We start from the raw sequence: 20968 nt of genomic DNA on the forward strand, positions 1-20968 counted from the left end.
TAGCATATTAATCGTGTTTAGTAAAATATAAAAGTTTATAGTAAATATTTGCCTTATACGATACGGTGTGTCAACTTGTTCTAAAATATATAATGAAATAACAAAACGCGGCAAAAGCTATTTCAAGCAATGTTTTTACTGCCTGATTTATAATTATTTCATATGGCAACATTTTTTTGAAGCTACAAATGTCAATTTGTGTTTTACAATATGTACATAAATAATTTCGGGAAATATCGTTTAATTCTAAATTAAAGTGCTACAATTAGGTGACCGATTCATCAATATGTCTTTCGACGTCAATTGGGACGTCGAAAATCAGAGAGAAGATCACGAATGCGAAGAACACTGGCAGTTAAGAAAGGCGTTTATAGAGCGATGGAAGAACGAATATCCTAAAGACAGACTGGTTTGCCTAGCTAGAGTCTTCGCTAACATGGAATTCATGGGTTGCCGGTACCCCACAGAAGTCATGCAAGAAGTTGCAAGGCTCTCACAAGAAGTAAGCTCAGTTTTCCCTCTGATGTTGTTTGCCTAACTCCAGCATTCTATTGAATTGTTTTTTTGTAAAAGGATCATTTAATACAATTTCCCACATAGTACTCAACTTTCCTTTGGACCCATGAGGCGTGTTTTCATTAAATTTATCTCCTGCTTAAAATACATTTTGCTTTAAAAGATGACACTTTAACTGTATTCAGATATTACGACTTAGTGTTAACTATAACATAATTATTTTATAGGTAGCAAGTGCCTACAGAAAATCTAAGAAAGGTAAACTCCAAAGGACATTTGTGTCAGCCTCCGATGCTGCTGAGGACAGAGCGAGAGGTGTCAAGCGTGAAGGTGGCATCATCAAAGATGGTCCGGAACCAAAATCTTCTAAAATCCAGTTTGTGAAACAGGGCCAGGGTGGCAATGAAGAAGAGAGTGAGGACAAGGATGTGGAAAGTAGAATAAGGAATTTGATTAGTTCGAGGTAAATTAATGTATTTTTTTGGCTGAAATTAATATATTGTTAGGTGACAACCAAAACTCACTAATTACTACTGCAAGTTCAGAGCCATAGTAAACCATACTAGTAACAATAACAAGACAGTGTTCATTTTTGTTTGATTGTTGACTTTGGTTGCTTTGCAATTAGTGACTTTGGTTGTCACCTGCCAATAATGAGAGAGACAGATAAAGAACCTAATAAAGATTACTGCATGAAAATATTCGAACTATATTTAGCAATTATGAATGGCTAATATTACAAATTTAAATATATTTAGTGAAATTGTTGTAACTTAAATTTGCCAACCAAAATTTTCTGATTGATTTAAAACTTAGTATACCAAAACCTTGGTGACGATGCAAAGTTCGCAAATGAAACATTTTATTAAACAACAAAACCTCATAAAGTCAGGGTCTTCATAAGTTATTGATATTCAAAAACTGAGCCTTTTTTTACTTATTTATTATAGTTCTATCAGGGATTAAAAACATCTTTAACACAAAGACAAAAATCAAAGTTATTATTCTCATTCCAGTATATCCAGCAAATCAACCGAGGACGCCCGAAAGCCCCTCGGGGATCTTAATGAGTACCTAAAAGACCTGAGCAGCGTACGGTGCCTGGACGCACGGGTATTTGACGACAGCATGTTCTTCAGCAGTTTTGGGCAGCTGGTGTTGCTCATCAGGCCTTGGGCAGGGAAATGGTGGAATATACAAAGTGAGTAGCCATATAATGTTTTTTTTATCTGTTTGTGTTTCTATTATTATTATTATTTTAGTTTTTTTTTGTAATTCTACATTTAGAGACTTTATACATCTCTAAGTAATAATAATAATTTACTTACTTTTACTTTAAACAATAATACTTAAGTTTAATATTTTCAATTAATTGTATTTTATGTGCTTGTTTTTGCTTGTATATAAATTCCATGTTGACATGTAAAAGTGCCCATGTGGCCTATTTGCTGAATAAATGTTGAAGTTGAAGAAAACAATAGCCTTAGGATAAGATTGCATGTACTTATCTGGTTTCCCTAAGGACAATCCCACACTAGTATCTTTTGAGTGTCGGTCTAGTCAGTGCTATGGAAAATGGCGACGTTGTTGTGTCGAGCAACAGCCATAGAGTTGAGTGGACGCCGAGGGAGACACTAGTGTGGGTGGTCCTAATAATTAGGCCTGAAATCTGTTTGTTAGGATAGAAGTCATCAATCATCATCAACATCGAGATTATCATCAACCCATGCAGACGTAAGCGGACAGAAGCGCAATAAAAAGGAAGAAAATTGGAATCTTTTTTCACCCCCTTTCATTTAAGTTGTACACAACATCCTTCTTGTGTAGATTACAAACTAATAAAATAATAATGAAAAATTATCATATTCCAGCAAGCTGTCAAGTATGCAATATCCCGTTCAACTCAACGTTTGAAGACGGGGCTATGTCTATGATCATCAACGGACTACTAGTAGCCCGGGCAACGGGGGCCTGTAAAGCGGACGCCAAGTGCAACGTCGAGATCATGGCATGGAATGTAAGAATTTATTTTTCCTATACCAAGTGGAGTCTTTTCCTACATTTTATTTAGTTACTAAGTTTGCGAAATTTGTGGTCCTGGATTCCAATCTATAATACTTTAGATTTAAGTACTCTAAATGCGTACCAATGCATGCTTCTTTATATTTAGGTACTTACTGTAATAATTTTGCATGCCAGTTTCTGGAGGAATGTGTGTGACCACGATATATTCTTATACCATCTTTTGTACCACATTTTTAAGCAAAATAAAGAAATTTGTATTTGTAATCCCAGTATGGGCATAGGCAGTGTGTTTATGACAGGTATTTGTACTGAGTTATAGATCTGTTGTATACTTTGTTATTGAGCTTACTGTGGGACTAGTTCTATTCGTGTAAAATTGTGTCATGATATTTATACAAGGTGCCCGTGAGCATTGCGAGACATTTTAACTAAGCATTCCTGGTAATATTTAGAAACTAAAATGTCATATGAAATTTTCTGGATTAGGCCTAGTTTCAGAGATAATTAAATGTTTTTAGAAATCATTCTTTCGCCATAAGTCCGTACAAAACACATTTTTGACTGGCATTGCCACTTTGAGGTCTAGTCTGGACATATTGATTGACATCGAAAAATTAAAAAAATGTATTTGAGAGGCTACCCCTAAATAAAAAAACAACTTTTTAGTTAATTTTAGGTTATGTGTTCAAAAAAGGGGAATAAAATCAAAAAAAATTTTTTTTTTGGCGAATTTCACAAAAAGTCATATCATATAACATTTTTAGCTTCTGTTGTCATCAGGAATGCCCCGTTAAAATCTCTCGCAATGCTCACGGGCACCATGTATATGTAATTTATTACAGAGACTACGCGAGGAAGTGGTAACAGTGGTGGTTAAGGAACAATTCAGAGCAGACGGCGGCGCCATCTCGGTGAGCCAGGTGACGGGGCGGCGCGACGACGAGTTCGGGGCGCCCGTCGAGAACAGCGTCGCCACTAAGTAACATGGTTTTCAAAATTCAACAAAAATGCAAAATTCTTTATTTCGTACAAGTGTACATAGTTATGATGCAGGGGATGGGGCCTCCCTGTAAGCAAAGGAATGCCTGTGTTGGGAGGCACCGCTCTTGGTATTATTTTGAGTGTATGTCTAGTTCCCTGTTAATTATGTTATAGAGGTATGAAGACTTTGCATTGAACTGTATGTACGTTTGTGTGTGATCATAGCTACATTTACAATTTTCGCCACACTAACTAATACAGGCCCTCTTGATTGTTCAAAAATGAATGAAAAAGTTGCATTTTATCTACATGTAGGGCAAAGTAATCACATGCAAATTTGTAGTTGTTTTCTTATGTTAGCTGGTAGAATTGACTTTTAAATGATGATTTTGAATGTTTTTTTTTATTATTACGTTTATTTGGATTGGATTTGGTTTGATTAGTTAGTATTTTCCTTCCGTTGATGTGGTGAACATTTTTGTGTTTCACTCGGAGGCAAAGTTTGTTTAACGCTCAAGTCTTCAAACCCTCGAAGCACACAAGATTCTACTTTTCGAACCAATTGCTACGCTCGAAATTTTTGAATCTTTCGCTTGCTCGAGTATCAATATTAGCATGAGCAGTTAAACGACAACTTTGCCCCCTCGTAAAACAAATAACTAACTTGTTTTTCTGCTAGCCCATTTTTGTCTTTGGGATATGGGGCGTCCATTAATTAGGTGAGGTGATGGGTAGGGAAGAGATATGGGAAGGGAGGAGATCAGGGGAGGGAGGAGGTCAGGGGAGGTAAAGCCGTTTCACCAAATCTCTCGTGGGAGAGAGGGTGGGTCACGGATCATATCACGTAATTTAATTCTAGCAAAAATAGTGTATACTAAAATATTACTAAATCTGATACAATATAAATTTACCTATATATATATTATTTACAGTACATATGGTGCTACTTTACCGCACTAGTGCGAAAATTAGTATATTACGTTACTGTGTCGAACATTTAAAGGGCCATATGTACTGTAAAACGTTGTACGATACATGTGCGAATAGGTAATTCGCAACTCGTGTCGATTTAAAACACTCCCTTCGGGTTTTAATTTATCGCCACTCGTTTTGAATTTCCTATTTTTCGCACTTGTATCGTAATGTACTATTATTTAAATCCGATGCGGTTGCACTCAAACTATTAAGTTTGAAACATCTCAAGGCAAATAAATCCCACGACATCTCACCAAGGGAGGTTAAGTGCTCAAAAACGCCTCGAGTAATTTTACACACTGTTTCTCCACAACATGTAATAGTATTTTTTACAATCGTTATATAATAGAGAGCTTTCCAGCCGAGTACTTTGTTTAGGCAACGAAGCTTGCCGAGTTGCCTAAGTAAGGAACGAAATTGAAAAGCTTGATTATACACTATATTGTATACAATATTTTTTCTTGGAGTCATCTAAAATAATCATTTTATTAGTATTACTATAAAACCTATATACTAATGAAAATTGGTAAGTATCTCAGTAGACAAAAATGAAGTACAAAAGACATAAACGCGCGTGGAATGAACACGCTCATGAAATAGTTGCCCGTTTATGTCGTTTCTATGCGAGTGTGGCGGCACGTGATTGGTCAAATTCTTTAATAATATTCATTTCGATACGCTGTAGTCAACTTACAGCGTATCGAAATGAATATTATAGTCGAGTTGGGATAGATGAAAAGTACGCAATTATAGTTTGGTACCTATACGAAATCTTAATTCAACCATTACAGTCGACGAGTAGATTTTTTTTAATTTGAAGACTGATTTTGTTTCGTGTGCAGGATGATGAAGTTGATGGGCTGGAAGGGCGGCGGGCTGGGCGCCGACGCGCAGGGCATCGAGGAGCCTATCAAGCCGCATTTGCAAATGGTAAGTTCATTCAGTTTTGTAGCCCAACTGGGCAAGTACCTCCACCGCACAGAAAACTGCAGCCAAATAACACTAGACCCTACTCATAGTGTTGTGTTCCTGCCGGTGAGTGAGGTTGCCAGAGCTCAACGAGGGTGCGGAGTGTTAGTAACTCCTCTGGAGTTGCAGGCGTACATAGGCTACGGAGACTGCTTACCATCAGGCCGTATGCTTGTTTGCTACCGACGTAGTATAAAAAAAAACTTGGTAGAGCTAGTGGAGCGACACTCCTCCTTTCGGGCATTCTCGGCTTCGTCCGGCGCAGCATTGCTCCGAGCAATTATTAGGGTTGGCACAACTTGACGTCCCTTTGTGTGCACAACCACAGATAAGATAATGACTTGAATTTTGATAACCCTAAATAGCCAAAAGGAAGTACCATGCATTAGAAAGGGACAGCATGATTCGTCCCTGAATCTCTGTCAAACTTCGGTTTTATAGGAAGTGTCATTTCTTCTACAGTAGTACTGTTATTTATTCTGTTGTAGAGTCGTCCAAGTTGGGAATAACCCAACATTCACAACATTTTATTTTTAGAAATTAATTTAATTGTGACTATTTTAGAGTTTTTTTTTCTTACTGTCATAAACAAATTGAAAAAGAAAATCAACCGAAGTGATCCCCCTAGTTACGGAAGGTGGAGCCAAGGAATCATAGACAGCGCACTTCACTCCGTCAATAACGCCTAGGTTCTTAGCTACTCTAGCGCTACTCTGGAGAGATTTGGAACTATTATTTATAGCTGACAGCTGGACACTTTTGCAACAGTTCTACCATAAGAGATTTCACTCCTTGTAATCCACACTCCATACCCCTCCTAGTGCTTTGTGAACAAACCGGCAAGCGCTTTAAGAGGTAAGAATAGCGTTGCGATCCTAACGAAGTAACGGTACTTTTTCTATGAAATTCCATTTCGGGAGAAAACGGTTTCCACTAACTAAATCTTAACAAATCACTTTCATTTTGATGTCGATCGCTTCTGCATAATACATTCTAGATTTATAGGTTTCGCTTTAAAAAAAATGTTTTTGATTGTATGGCATATTTTGAAAAAAAAAGGAAAACAAACCTAATTTTTAATATCATAAAAATAAATATCATGGAGAATCGAAAATATTTAGAATTGGAAAAATATTTACTCTTTTTTTTATAGACGATCACGTGCCGTATTTCCCTCTTTATTTAATTTAAAAGTTAAAAACTCGATATTTCGTATTCGCTTAATAAAGAAAATTATTTATCTGACCATTAATGACAAAAGCTCTCAACTAACTTACTTAACACTTGTCATGACTAAAGTTACCTTTGTCCCCATGCAGGTGAACCGCCAAGGGCTGGGCAGCACTTGCTCCGACGCCCAGAGCCTCCGTCGAGCAGCCTTCACCCTCATGAGGCGATACTTAGCTTCAGACTGTCTCGACGTCGACCTTATCTTCAGTAAAGACTTCTCCAAGGAAGAGCGGTCTATTTTACATCAGGTAAACTGTGTCATACGTCAGGTAAACCTTGTCATAAGGCGATACTTAGCTTCAGACCGTCTCGACGTCGACCTTATCTTCAGTAAAGACTTCTCTAAGGAAGAGCGGTCTATTTTACGTCAGGTAAACCTTGTCATGAGGCGATACTTAGCTTCAGACTGTCTCGACGTCCACCTGATATTCAGTAAAGACTTCTGTAAGGAAGAGTGGTCTATCTTACATCAGGTAAACTGTGTCATACGTCAGATAAACCTTGTCATAATGCGATACTTAGCTTCAGACCGTCTCGACGTCGACCTTATCTACAGTAAAGACTTCTCTTAGGAAGAGCGGTCTATTTTACATCAGGTAAACTGTGTCATAGGTAAACCTTGTCATAAGGCGATACTTAGCTTCAGACCGTCTCGACGTCGACCTTATCTACAGTAAAGACTTCTCTTAGGAAGAGCGGTCTATTTTACATCAGGTAAACTGTGTCATACGTCAGGTAAACCTTGTCATAAGGCGATACTTAGCTTCAGGCCGTCTCGACGTCGACCTTATCTACAGGAATGACTCTAAGTGCGGTCTATCTTACATCAGGTAAACTGTGTCATACGTCAGGTAAACCTTGTCATAAGGCGATACTTAGCTTCAGACCGTCTTGACGTCGACCTTATCAACAGGAAAGACTCTAAGTGCGGTCTATCTTACATCAGGTAAACTGTGTCATACGTCAGGTAAACCTTGTCATAAGGCGATACTTAGCTTCAGACCGTCTCGAACGTCGACCTTATCTTCAGTAAAGACTTCTCTAAGGAAGAGCGGGCTATTTTACGTCAGGTAAACCTTGTCATGAGGCGATACTTAGCTTCAGACTGTCTCGACGTCCACCTGATATTCAGTAAAGACTTCTGTAAGGAAGAGTGGTCTATCTTACATCAGGTAAACTGTGTCATACGTCAGGTAAACCTTGTCATAAGGCTATACTTAGTTTCAGACTATCTCGACGTCGACCTTATATTCAGCAGGGACTTCTTTAAGGAAGAGCGGTCTATTTTACATCAGGTAAACTATGTCATACGTCAGGTAAACTTTGTCATTAGGCGATAGTTGGTTTCAGACTGTCTCGGTATCGGCCTTATATTCAGCAGGGACTTCTCTAAGGAAGAGCGGGCTTCTCTCTCTGTCAACTAGCTTATAAATGCGGTCATGTTCAACTATTTTACATGTTTTTGTTCGTACCATCATCCGCAAAAGTACATGGCGACTTTATCAATGAATTCATTCATGATTCTTAGCTCACTTCTCAGTTTTATAATTTGTATTTCCAGGTCGCGCAGAAGGTCGGCTTGGCCAGCAGAAGCTACGGAACTGGAGAAGAAAGGTATGAAATGACAGAAATAAAATTCCTTGTATACCAAAAAAGCATACCAAACCCCGTTGCTAATGACAGTTATCAATTATCATTTAAATAGGCGGGCCCACACAGAGCGAGCATACGCGCGAGGCAATTTCCTCACGCACAAACCGGCCAGTGTGCAGTGCGCTTTCCTCGCCCGAGCGCGCTGCCTCGGCCGAGGCACGTCTACACTGGCCGGTTTCTGCATGAGGAAATTGCCTCGCGCGTACGTGCTCGCTCGCTCTATGTGGACCCGCCTAATGACCATGTTTTTGACAGTTACAAGCGTTTAACTTGCAATGTACTTATGTATGTATGTACGGGTCAAATTTTACAAGTTAAATTTGACCCACTTCCCGGTTTCCAATGAAGCTGAAAATTTGCATACATATGTAAGTCGGGTGACAATGCAGTATTATGGTACCATCGAGCTGCTCTGATGATGGAGACAGGAGGTGGCCATAGAAACTCCGTGATAAAAACAACGCAACTTAATTGTGTTTGGGGTTTGTAGAATTGTCTCGATGAGTATTAGTTGCCTGTGGAAAGAAAAGTAGTCAGCGATAAAAGTTTGAAAAATGAAATTTTTGCCAAAACCTAAGTATGATATAGGGATGCAACCGTGCAGACGAATTGTTTGATGGTAAACAATTACTAACCCTTCAGGACCTCAGATGTTGATGATGTTAGCTGGAAATCGTATATACTAGACCATACATTTCTAAAGCATAGACAGAGCGAGTGATGTGCGAAAAAAAAATTTGAACGCCGATAGAAATCAATTGGAATCCAATTTCGCACCACCACTCCTCAATAGGCGAGTCCTCACAGAACGATCCGCCTCGCGAGGAAATTGCCGCGCGAGGCAGCCCGGTCTGTGTAGACATCCCTCGCATTGCCTCGGGCGAGGCACGTCTCCACCAACCGAGCTGCTACGCGCGGCAATTTCCCCGCGAGGCGGCTCGTTCTGTGCGGACCACCCTAATCATTGCTGGTGTGCAAAGTTACCTACGACTAACTTCTCTTTTCAGATTCCTAGTGGTAAAGAAGAAGCTAGACCCCTTCTCGCTCACACGTGCTGTGTTAGAAAAGGGCGGTAACACCCCCAAGTACCAGGTATTCATACCGTGCGGCGCCAGTAAAAGAACTCAAAGAAATGGAAGATATTGATACATTTATACGCCGTTTGTATACAAAAAAAATTAGGGCAAAGTTGACGACTTGTCTTTTAAAGATTCAATGTCTCAAACTAAACAAGACGTAATGTCATCAGTTCCGCGATAAATTAATTTTTATTTCAGATTTAAGATGATTAATTGATAAATGTAAATCTCATTTACATGTCAAACATACAAGATATATTAATAAAACTTATAAATTAATTCTCAATAATTATTTCAGCTTAATTATTTAATATTTGGAATTCATATCTGTCTAAGCTACCTCTGCACCGACTTCGCAGTGATAATAAATTCTAAAAACATCACATTTTCATAGGAATTTACCTTTATGTTGGCAGGTAGCTTTATCCTACTCTAGAAGAAATGTACCTACCATTATTCAATTTTTTTTCAATTCAATTCAATATTTTAATTCGAATAATACAATCCATATTAGTGTTAGTACATAGCACAGTAAAACTTATAAATCTATGTTAGTGACACCTATAACAACAAACAAAAATAAAAATAATAATAAACATTAATTAAAAGCGGCGCGGTGCGGCGAGCGGCGGCGCGTGCAGCCGTACCCAGCGCGCGAACAAAGGCGAGTCCCAGCGCTGCGCCAGCACGCTTAGAATACTGTTTGGGCTACCGCGAAGACGGTTTAGTAATGACGCACACCGCTTTCTAACTATTGCGTCAAAACTATCAGTGTGCGCCTCAGCAAACATAGTTGACGCACTGCAGTAACGCGGCAGCCCAAACAGCACTCTAAACGCGTTATTGTATTGCACGCGCAGTGCGTTGTATGCCCGCTGCGTGAAATTGACCCACAGATTGCACGTGTAGAATGTTTGGCAGTATGCTTTAAAAAGCGTTAACTTCACTTCAGTACTACAACGAGCAAATCTGCGGGCCAGCATGTTACTACGAACACACAACGCCCTGCGCTCCCTCTCCATGTCATCATTATCTGACATGTTTTCTGTTACCCAGTGGCCAAGGTACTTAAACTTCTGTACAACTTTTAAAGCGGTACCACAAAGGGTAACAGGTGTCATTTTGTATGATTTTGGTCCGGCTTTAAATTGCATTACCTCGCTTTTCGAGGTATTGTACCTCAACCCATGGGCAACTGCATATGATTCACATGTCTTCACCAATCTCTGCAGTGCACCAACCGAGGGGCTCAGCAGCACCATATCATCCGCGTAGCTGAGGTTATTAACACACACCCCGTCTACGTGACATCCGACATAGGTACTGCTGAGCTCCTCGATTAGCTCGTTCATGTATAGATTGAACAGCTTAGGTGAGCTCAACCCCCCTTGCCTAACCCCGCAGTTCATCCTATACACGTCAGAGTGCACGCCGGCCCATTTTACAGTATTCGACTGGTGGCCGTACCAATATTTAAATAAAGCTGTGACCTCACGAGGTACGCTGGTACGTTCGCGTAACTTATGCCATAGCTTGTCATATGCCACCATGTCAAAAGCTTTTGACAGATCCAAGAAGCAGGCGAAGACTGGCGTCTTACGAGTGGTGTAGTAATGGACAGTCTGCTTGAGACACAACACTGCGCTTTCAGTAGATAAGCCCGGCCTAAAGCCAAACTGAGCATCATGAATGTTCAAATGGTTTCCCAGCACGTCGTCAAGCAAACCATCCAGTACCTTAGCCACAATCGTGGCAAGCGATATAGGCCTGTAATTGGATATGTCAGAAGCGTCTCCCGTTCTATTCTTTACAATAGGAACTACAATAGTATGCATTAAATCTTCCGGCAAGTAACTATGGCTAATACACATGTTAAAGAAAAGAGATAGAACTCTAGGCAGGTGACTTCCAGCGTACTTGAGATGCTCGACACTGAGGCCATCGTGGCCTGGAGATTTCCCTCTAACCATGTATTTAATCTTAGAAGCCACTTGCTTCGCTGAGAATCTTATACTGGGAGTTACCACTTGGTCCTCCGTCTCGAGCGTCTCTGTTGACTGGGGTAGCGGTGAAGTAACAGTAAAATGGTCTTTAAAAGCGTTAGCAATACCGCTCAATTCGTGTATGCCAGCCACGCTCACCGGAAGACTCGACTTAATGTTGAATTTGTTAGTGTTTTTCCAAAATTTGTTAAAATCTCTATTCGTATGGTTTTTAGCTAAGATGTCCATTTTAATATCTTGTTCGTGCTCTTGGCAGTATTTAAGCTTTGATTTAAATACCTTTTTCGATTCGTGCATTTTATCATAAACAAACCCATAAGCTGGTTTACCGTACGATATCCACCATAAGTACCAAAACCGAGCCTCACGGTGAGCGTCACTGACATATCTATTCCAACCTGTTATGTGCCTACGTTTTTTATAAGCAGTGCTGTTATGACTAAGCTCAGCACCCTCCTTTAGAACAGATATAATATTTAAGTACATATTTTGCAGAACCTGCTTGTGCGAGTCATCATAGCACATTTTATCGGCACAGTCACAAAACTCGGCAGGAAAATTTACATTTCTAAATTTCGAGTTACAATAATTTGTAAAGTTTTCGATTTGTACACAATCTGTATTATATGTATTTGAAATATTATTTTAATTAAGTTTAAATGGTAAATCGTCGTATTAATATTTTGTATTTAAATTACCGTTTTGGACGTGACACTTTACGCATTTTCGTGACTATACGTTGTGACTTCGAAACGTTGAGATATAAATAAATGATGATTATGTTTGACAAGTAAAAGTGACATAGATTTTTAATTCAATAAAATATTTTTATTGAACTTAGCTGTTTCATTTCAATACTTTTGTATTTACAGCTGAACTAATATTATTTGCAATCCTGACAGCCGCTTCAAGCAACACCGGCTTCCGACACGTCGGAAGGGAGGAGCCCAAGCGATGTCTTACCGTACAAATACAAATCGTTCTACGTCAATACGTATAACCAGTCGCACTTCTCACTCACGTCATATAAAACCCAATCTGTAATGACGACACACATACATAGAAAATACCACACGCGAAAGACAAATCTTGCACACCTCGATCTCTTTTTGTGTACGGACGAGTCGCGCTATGCCCAGTTGGACATGTGCTTCGGCAGAGGGGGAATAGTGCGAATGCCAACTCCCTTCCCGGTGCATTGCTCGAAGCTACGCCTAGACTCAAAATTGTCATTTTGTATTGGGACAAAATCTGTCAATACATAGTTACCTTTTGACAACCACGACTATTTGACACGCAACAGATACAAGTGCGAAAAATAGGAAATTGCAACAAGTGGAGATAACCGAACATGACCGAAGGGAGTGTTTTAAATCGACACGAGTTGCGAATTATCTATTCGCACATATATCGTACGTTTTACAGTACATAAATTTTCGACATAGTTACGTAATGTGCTAATTATAGCACTAGTGCGATAAAGTAACGCTATATGTACTGTAAACTATATAGAATGCATTAAGGTTCTTTTTATACTGTAAACGTTGTTGTCTATGGACTACTGGTTGTCAAAGGGTTAAGGAATTTGTAATTGAATAAAAAAAAACAGTCTAAACACGTATTCTTTTATTAAAACTTTAACAGATACATACTCTTAGATTCAATATTTCTAATAAGTATACAGTCACCACATCAAAAAAATACTTTCACTTTCCTACAACTTTGCCCGGATCATTCAGTATCGGCAAAGTTGTAAATTAAAGTATCTCATGACAGATTATGTGGATACGAAATTAAACACTTGCATTTAATAAATGTACAGTTAACGTAATTTTAACATGGAAAGCAAGAAATGTACACTATATGTTTATAGATCGTGTCATTTATGAAGACGCGTGCCTTGATTCGTATTGTCATATTATTAAAGGACAGATTTGACAAATCTGCGCGTCATCGTGAACGACACGAACTACATTATTGTCAATTTGAATTTCCTTAAACGCACCTTTTGATTACATTGATATTAAAGCAATACGATACGTTATTTTGTCTAATAGGCAGAAACTAATACAAAAGTATGTTACAAAAAAAGTATGTTAGTTTTTGAGAATGAAAGCAAACAGAGCAAAATACAAGAATTATAAGAGACATTTTTTTCCAGTACAAAAATAACCGCTTAAGATAAATGCCTGAATAAAAATAATAACATTATTATCTATTTGACATGTTTACTGTATAGATACTAGGAATTACATTAAAGGCCTACCTCAAACTAGACTAAATTGTCTCATTATGATCTAAATAACACACCACTCTGCATCTTGCTCGTACTTATAGTCAGACCAAGACAAGTCTGCAACGATTGATAGCACACGCAGTGAAGTGTTATTTAGACGTCATATATTAATAGAAGTTTGATCGTTGCAGACTTGTCTTGGTCTGACTCTAGTCTGCTTTTCCACTGAGACAGAGATTAGAGATGTGCGGGAATGAACCAATGGCATTGGTTCTCCTTCCCTACGCTGGAAATAAATTAAAAGTGAAAAAAGTCACTGTCTTGGGTGGGACCTGAACCCACGACCACTGGATCGCTAGCCCAGTGCCCTGCCATCTGAGCTACCAAGACCGTACCCAATACAGCGAATATTTCCACCATATATGAGCCGTAGAGAGGCCCTCGCGACATCTACCGTAAAAGTCTTACACTTCTTAAACGGCTACCGGAGTTTCTAGTCATATTGGACATTCACCAGTATTTGTTTCTAAGCTTAATAGCTAGCTAAGCTTAATTAAGTCCCGTTTTACTAAATAACAATCAGTGTTTACAACCAATGCTATTGGTCGATTCCCACAAATCTCCTATCTCCTCAGTGGACAGGCTGTCTTATCAGGGCGAGCAAGAGATGATAATATGAAATCAATTCATATAGTTTGAATAGGTTTCCTAGGATGCGTCAGATATACTAGACGTCTTGCGTCGGGCAGGAGTTAGTAATTATATCTATATAATACACTTACAGTATTTTGTTTGGTCTTGCCCTCATTATAGCCATTTTCGAGAACGTAAACTTGATAAAATAAATGGGTTTTAAAATGTGACTGCGGCCGGCAAAACGTCCCACTTTGTCGCTTGCCATAAGGACGAGGTTTGCTTGTTATACAAATATTACGGTCACATATTAAAAAGTGTCGAGGACCACGGAATGAACGCTCGACGCTGTCCAGATAGTCATGTTATAAGTTATGTCTCAACCTTTTGAACGCCAGACGGCAAAGAAATGTGCCCTGCCCCGGACGCCAGGCGATCGCAATTTTTTATGCGAAATTGAACTTAACGGAGTCCCGCGTAAGTTCCTATTGCATTGGCGAAGCTGTCGGCTGTGGCCGTCGTTGGCGTCCTTGGCAAGAATTTCCGATGACGGCCACAGCCGACTGTGGTTTTCAAAAGGCTGTAAGTTCTTTACATGACAACAATTTAACATATTAGGTATAAGTATAGAAAACACATTGTAATGCCCTCACAGGGTAGCATGTACTAATAATATAGTACTAATAATGTAGTAGTAGCATGTACAAATTATATTTAACACCATGTATCTTGATGCATTACTGTCATTTAATTTTATAGTAATGCTATTGTCAAAGCTTTATGGCGATTTCATAAAAGCGTTACTGGCCTGAATTAGCTATGAATCGTTTGTCTGTATCTGTCATTTTGACTTACATATTTGTAAGAAAGGGATAAAAAATAATTTATCTAAATCAGGGCCCGTAAAGTTTCATGAATAAGGCAGTTAGGGTCTGCCTAAAGATCAGGTATTCTACCTGTCGTATGCGTCTCACTTTCACAGTAAGCAAAATGTGAGACGCAAATACACATTGGACCAAGAAATTGGACAGGTGGAATACCACCATAAGCTAATTTTGTAGCAACTTGAACAAAACTAAGTGAGGGAGAGTCATTATGAACGTCATATTTTCATTAAAAAATACATATTGCTGACATATTTCCACACTTAGTCATTGCATGCCGTGCAGACTTAATTTGCTCCGACGCGACCTTATCGCATTTCTGGTAACAAAACTCGCTGGAAAAACTATACAATACAATACAATAGACTATAATGAGTAAGCAAGAAGACGCTGTAATTATTACCACACCCATGAATTATGTACAGTCACGGACTTTCGAGCCATTTAGGGTTCAAGCTAATTTGGTTGTCTATATACTAACGGTATGAAATGTCCAATGTAAAGTAAACCCTAAATGGCTCTTCAATTAAAGTCCGTGAGACACACCATACATAAACGAACTGTACAAACGACGCTTCGTATATCTGAAAGCACGTACAGTCAGCAGCAAAAATAGCTCAGCGGACTAGGGGTTCAAAATCATCTTAACTCGACTGTTTGGCTTATTCCCACTAGTTTCCCTGGGAAACAAAAATCCCTACTTACATAGTTAACAAAAGTAGTTAAAGGACGGACGCTAATCACGAAGAATTTTGTACATTGACCCGCCTGTTTATGTCTCTATCGCACGCGAATAATTATATAGCTGTCCCGCTCGGACGGTGGCATTGACCGCCGGCATCATGGGCGGGACAGCAATACATCGTGTATTTATTGAATTCCGTTAACTCCGGGGTATGGATAAGTACGTTTCAGGAAACTAAATGGCATAGTAAATTTAAAAAAAAGATTTTTATGAAAAGTAATTAAATGTTGCATATGGCGTTGTTGTATCACGGGCATTACATTTAATTCAACCAAACAATTGAAAACTGTGGCATATCGATGTCATTTCGAACATCAATCATCCGAGATAGTACTTACGTATAGTAGCAAATGTATACACTCGTACTAAACATTAATCAATATGTAAACAGGCCCTAAGGCAAGTGTATACGCTCGTAAGGGCCTTATAAGATAAAAATAAATTATTGATTATCTCCGAAATGGAGTTAATTAGAATAACGGTGTCTTTGGGAAAGTTACTTAATTTAAGCTCAGAAATGCTCCCTTGAAATTAACAGAAATAAAAAAAACACGATGTGTAACTACGCGCGTGCGATAGGAACAGGCCGGCCAATATGTGGCATTCTTCGTACTTAGCGTCCTTACTTTATGGAAATAATTATATTTATGGATGTATATGGAAATAATTTTCTGGATTAAATTAATTTTATTCCTTCATTAATTTACCACCAAAGCGAGTTGAACGTAAATACTGGGAACTATTTTTCTAAGTTGTTAGGACAAATTAGGATACAATTCTCAGTTGTTACCACTGGTAACTAGTGGGAATACCTTTTATTTGAGAATAAGAGCGTATGTACAGTCGCCATCAGATATCTCGGAGCGGCCAAGGCGCTCACGAATATCTGAACACGCCTCTATTGTCAAGGCGTTAGAGTGCGTGTTCAGATATTTTCGAGCACCCCGGCCGCTCCGATATATCTGATGGTGATTGTATATGATTTTGGACACCTCGCCCGTATAGGCACTGCTGAGACTGACTGTACTTGGTTACATAATAATAAATACATACTATACATCCTTACAAGTAGTTTAGAGTTACTTATACTAGTTTTAACCTTTTAACCGCCGTAGCCTGATATATTAGATATACAATATCCAGCTCATTTCACCGCAGTGTAATAAATAAGACAAAACTTCGTGTAATTTCGTACCGGCGGCGACACGAGCTCGATGCAAAATTCTAAGCGGTTAAAAGGTTAAATAAACTGGACATTATAAAAATATACAGGTAGGTAGGTATAAGCATAGATAAGTAGTCTTTATTTTATATTCCTGATAACAAAATTAAAGTTTGACTGTCCAATCAAATTCTCAATCTGAGAGGTACTGCGATAATCAAAAATCAAAAATTCGTTATTCGAGCGATAGAGGCAAATAGACAAATGAGCGAAGCAACATTTTGACCGACAGTTTTGAATGTATCTTTCGTTACTCAAAATGTATTCTAAGAATAAATTATATTAGTTTCTATGAAAATATTTTAATTTGTGATTTTTGCAAGTAGACGCAATAGTATTTAAACTGTAAACGAAATAAATTTCATACAAAGGCAAAATTACCAGGGCCTCCAGCCTTAGGCCTCTTGGGCTTAGGAGGCCTCGGTCATTTTTCAGATTTATTTCGTTTAGGTACACAAAATGTCTTCTTTACTAGGTTTAACAGTTGGGGCATCGAATGTTTTAACATACACCATAAATTGAAATATAGAGCCATTATTAAAAGGTGATATTTTATAACGAAGTTTAAAACCGTTGGACAGATTTGTATCGGTCAATAAGTGCAATGGATTCGCCTAAATAAATCTAATTTTTACGTAAATAAATGTTAAATTGGGAATTTTGCGTTTTAAGGTTAAAAATTGCATGGAGATGACCGTTCTCAGCGTATTAACTAAGCTATATGAAAAATACAGTATGTATCTGTACCCCTTGTGTAAATTTATTCGATATCGTGACGTGACTTACACGTTTGTGTTAAGTCTCATTTTTATGGGATTTTAAGTTTCCAAAACGTCCCGCTTGGCGCGCTGTTTCTAAATCCCATACAAAATGATGAAAATGAGCCTTAACGCAAACGCGTACGTCACGTCACGCTATCGAATAAATTTACACTAGGGGGTTCTGAACGTAAAGCAATTACTTAAACCAGTTAATGTTTGGGTCATACTGAGCAACTTTTACTATGGGACCAACCCCGAAATTGCGAAATAATATTTACCTACTCTCCCATAGGAAATTTCAACATCAGGCCACAAAATGAATGAAATAGCGACATTTCTTTTCACGTTTTCAGGTTTGGTCTCCTAGTTTCAAGAGAGGTATGGGCATTGTGAATGTCATCTCGCTTTGTGTGGTAGGGCACAGCACAGCGGATGTCATTCCAGATCTAGAGCAGAGCCCAACTGGGGAAGTACCTCCACCTTACGGAAAACCGCAGCCAAATAACACTAGACCCTACTCATAGTGTTGTGTTCCTGCCGGTGAGTAAGGTTGCCAGAGCTCAACGAGGGGGAGAGGGGTTTAGCGTCGGCAACGCGCATGTAACTCCTCTGGAGTTGCAGGCGTACATAGACTACGAAAACTGCTTACCACCAGGCGGGCCGTATGCTTGTTTGCCACCGACGTAGTATTAAAAAAAAGTAAAAGTTGCTCAGTATGACCTTAGTATAACATTAAAAGGTTAAAGTAATTGCTTTACGTTCAGATACATACTGTACTTATATAGTAGATTGGGCCTTTCGAACTGTCATTTTAGAATATGATAAAACTAAAGCTTTAATAATAATGACTGTTGGTCTCAATATAATAAGAAATCATGAGTCTTGTATCATTTACTTGTCTCACACAAGCTCAAGTACGGACGCTAATCACAAAGAATTTCGTACATTGACCCGCCTGTTTCTGTCTCTATCGCACGCGTATAATTATATTGCTGTCCCGCTCGCACAGTGGCATTGACCGCCAGCATCATGAGTGGAACAGCAATATAATTACGCGCGTGCAATAAAGATAGGAACAGGTGTGTCAATGTACGAAATTCTACATGCTTAGCTCTGCACCGATTTGGGAGAGACAAAGTGTGTCTGTGCCACTTTTAAACGTCATATTCAAAGGAACGTAACGTTATGGCGTATTCACACTCTGTCGCTTGCTCAGTAAGTACAGAGTTACCTTAAGCGGTGTGAAGCTTAACTTAATTCAGTAATTGAAGAAAGGGACGCAGCAATATCAATATTAGAAGTGAGATGCAGATATCTCTACCGCGTGTAACGTATAGCTCGGTGCCTGTCGTCAGTTGCTGAATTATTAGTGAGATATATCTAAGGACGAGCCTTACGGGCAATAAGAATGGGGCCAGTACAGCGATGTCACGCACACGAATTCGAAATAGTGCAGTCGAACGCCACGACGCAATTGATGAGTTCGCATCACGCGCGCGATTGGTCGCAACTAGTTGCGTTAGACTGCACGATTGGTTCGAATTCGTGAGTGACACCACTGAACTAGCACCATTCTTCTTTCTTTAGAGAGACTACATACAATAATAAAATATACGAACATAAGGAAATTTGCAGACAGTTATGTTTATTTAGGTACCCTAATTCCGGTTACGTTACAGAAATGCGTGGAAATATTTTTATTTTTTACTTTTGGCAGTGAAAGGGTTAGAATATAAAAATATTTTTTATTGATGAGTGAAAATTACAGTCGAGCATATTAAGGTTTTATAATGTCCTATTTAGAGAAATGTAGCTCTTATATCTCCTAGATACAGTACAAACGTGATTCAGACACTAAATCGACATTAAAATGTCAAATTGACACATCAACCTTTCCAAATCGCATTTCATTTCAACTTTGCCCTAAATATAAAATGTTATAAATAAACTCATAGGTGTACAGCGAAATGACCCAAGCCGAGTGGGCAAAGTTGCAATAGAAAGACAATGTTGGATTGGGTACCTACTTAAACAGGTTTTATGTTTTAAGTGTGCTTAAAATAACGTTTGTACGAAGATACGAGCAGTAATGATTAAAAAGTAACATAAATATAGCTATCTGTACATTTACCCAGAGACTTAAGTATGAGAATAAAATGCTAAGGTCAAATAAAAAGGGTCGTCTGAGATGGCTAGAAGACGTTTATAAAGAGCTATTTTCGTCTATTTTTTTTGTTTCTTTACACGAAAATAACATATGGTTTTTCTTTGACTTTAGCAATTTTACCATTTACTTTCTGCATTTACCTAACATTGCCTACACTTATGTTATAGTAAAAAAGTGTCATAAGTGTCAATTATACGACTCTTAAAAAATCTGTTGATATACTTCATTAATTCAATTTAAATATAGTAACTATTGTTAGTGTTTTTTAAAACTTCGTTTATTTCATGGGCGCATTCCTGAGCTTTAATTAAATTAATTTAGAAGATACATCAGTAATCTAAGTAAGTCCATTTTGAAAATAATCAATAATTTATTTTATCAAATAAGGCCCTTACTAGCGTGTACCTGATTACATATTGATTTGTGTTTAGTACGAGTTCATACTTTTGCTACTAAACGCAAGTACAATCTCGCGCTAACGATGTTCGAAATGACATTGATATGTCATAGTTTTCAATTGTTTGGTTGAGTTAAATGTAATGCCCGTGTTCCAACGACGCTATATCCATCATTTAAATATTTTAAATGAAAACAAAAAAAACGAAAATTAACTATGCCATTTAGTTTCCTTAATATAATTTTAACCATACGCCGCAGTTAACGGAGATTTATATTTTTTTTAATAAATCAATATAATTTCTAATGGGCGAATTTTTTGATTCAAGACATTCAAGATTTAATTCTGGATCCTACTTTATTTTTCTTCCACCCATCAACTTTGCCCCAAAAAAAATCCATCTGGGCAAAGTTGTACAGTTTTGTATTAAGGTAGCTCGCAACATTCATGAAGGAATGAAGTATATAAACGGTATATAACCTACATAGAGTA

At 38.3% G+C, this 20968-nt stretch overlaps 1 protein-coding gene and 1 non-coding gene across 2 annotated transcripts; one reads left to right on the forward strand and one right to left on the reverse strand.

Annotated features, from left to right (window-relative positions):
- The first annotated feature begins 251 nt into the window (after nt 1-251).
- Nucleotides 252-10161, forward strand: LOC133531956 (uncharacterized). Its single transcript, XM_061870409.1, has 9 exons — nt 252-502; nt 744-979; nt 1533-1717; nt 2388-2533; nt 3384-3520; nt 5340-5427; nt 6786-6944; nt 8258-8310; nt 9357-10161. The coding sequence occupies exons 1-9, from the start codon at nt 287-289 to the stop codon at nt 9493-9495; spliced, it is 1359 nt and encodes a 452-aa protein (XP_061726393.1). The 5' UTR covers nt 252-286; the 3' UTR covers nt 9496-10161.
- Nucleotides 10162-13984: 3823 nt separating this feature from the next.
- Nucleotides 13985-14057, reverse strand: Trnaa-agc (transfer RNA alanine (anticodon AGC)). Its single transcript has one exon. It is a non-coding gene; the product is annotated as a tRNA-Ala (tRNA).
- Nucleotides 14058-20968: the final 6911 nt, after the last annotated feature.

The sequence above is a fragment of the Cydia pomonella genome, chromosome 26 (assembly GCF_033807575.1).
Source record: "Cydia pomonella isolate Wapato2018A chromosome 26, ilCydPomo1, whole genome shotgun sequence".
Taxonomy (NCBI): Eukaryota; Metazoa; Arthropoda; class Insecta; order Lepidoptera; family Tortricidae; genus Cydia; species Cydia pomonella.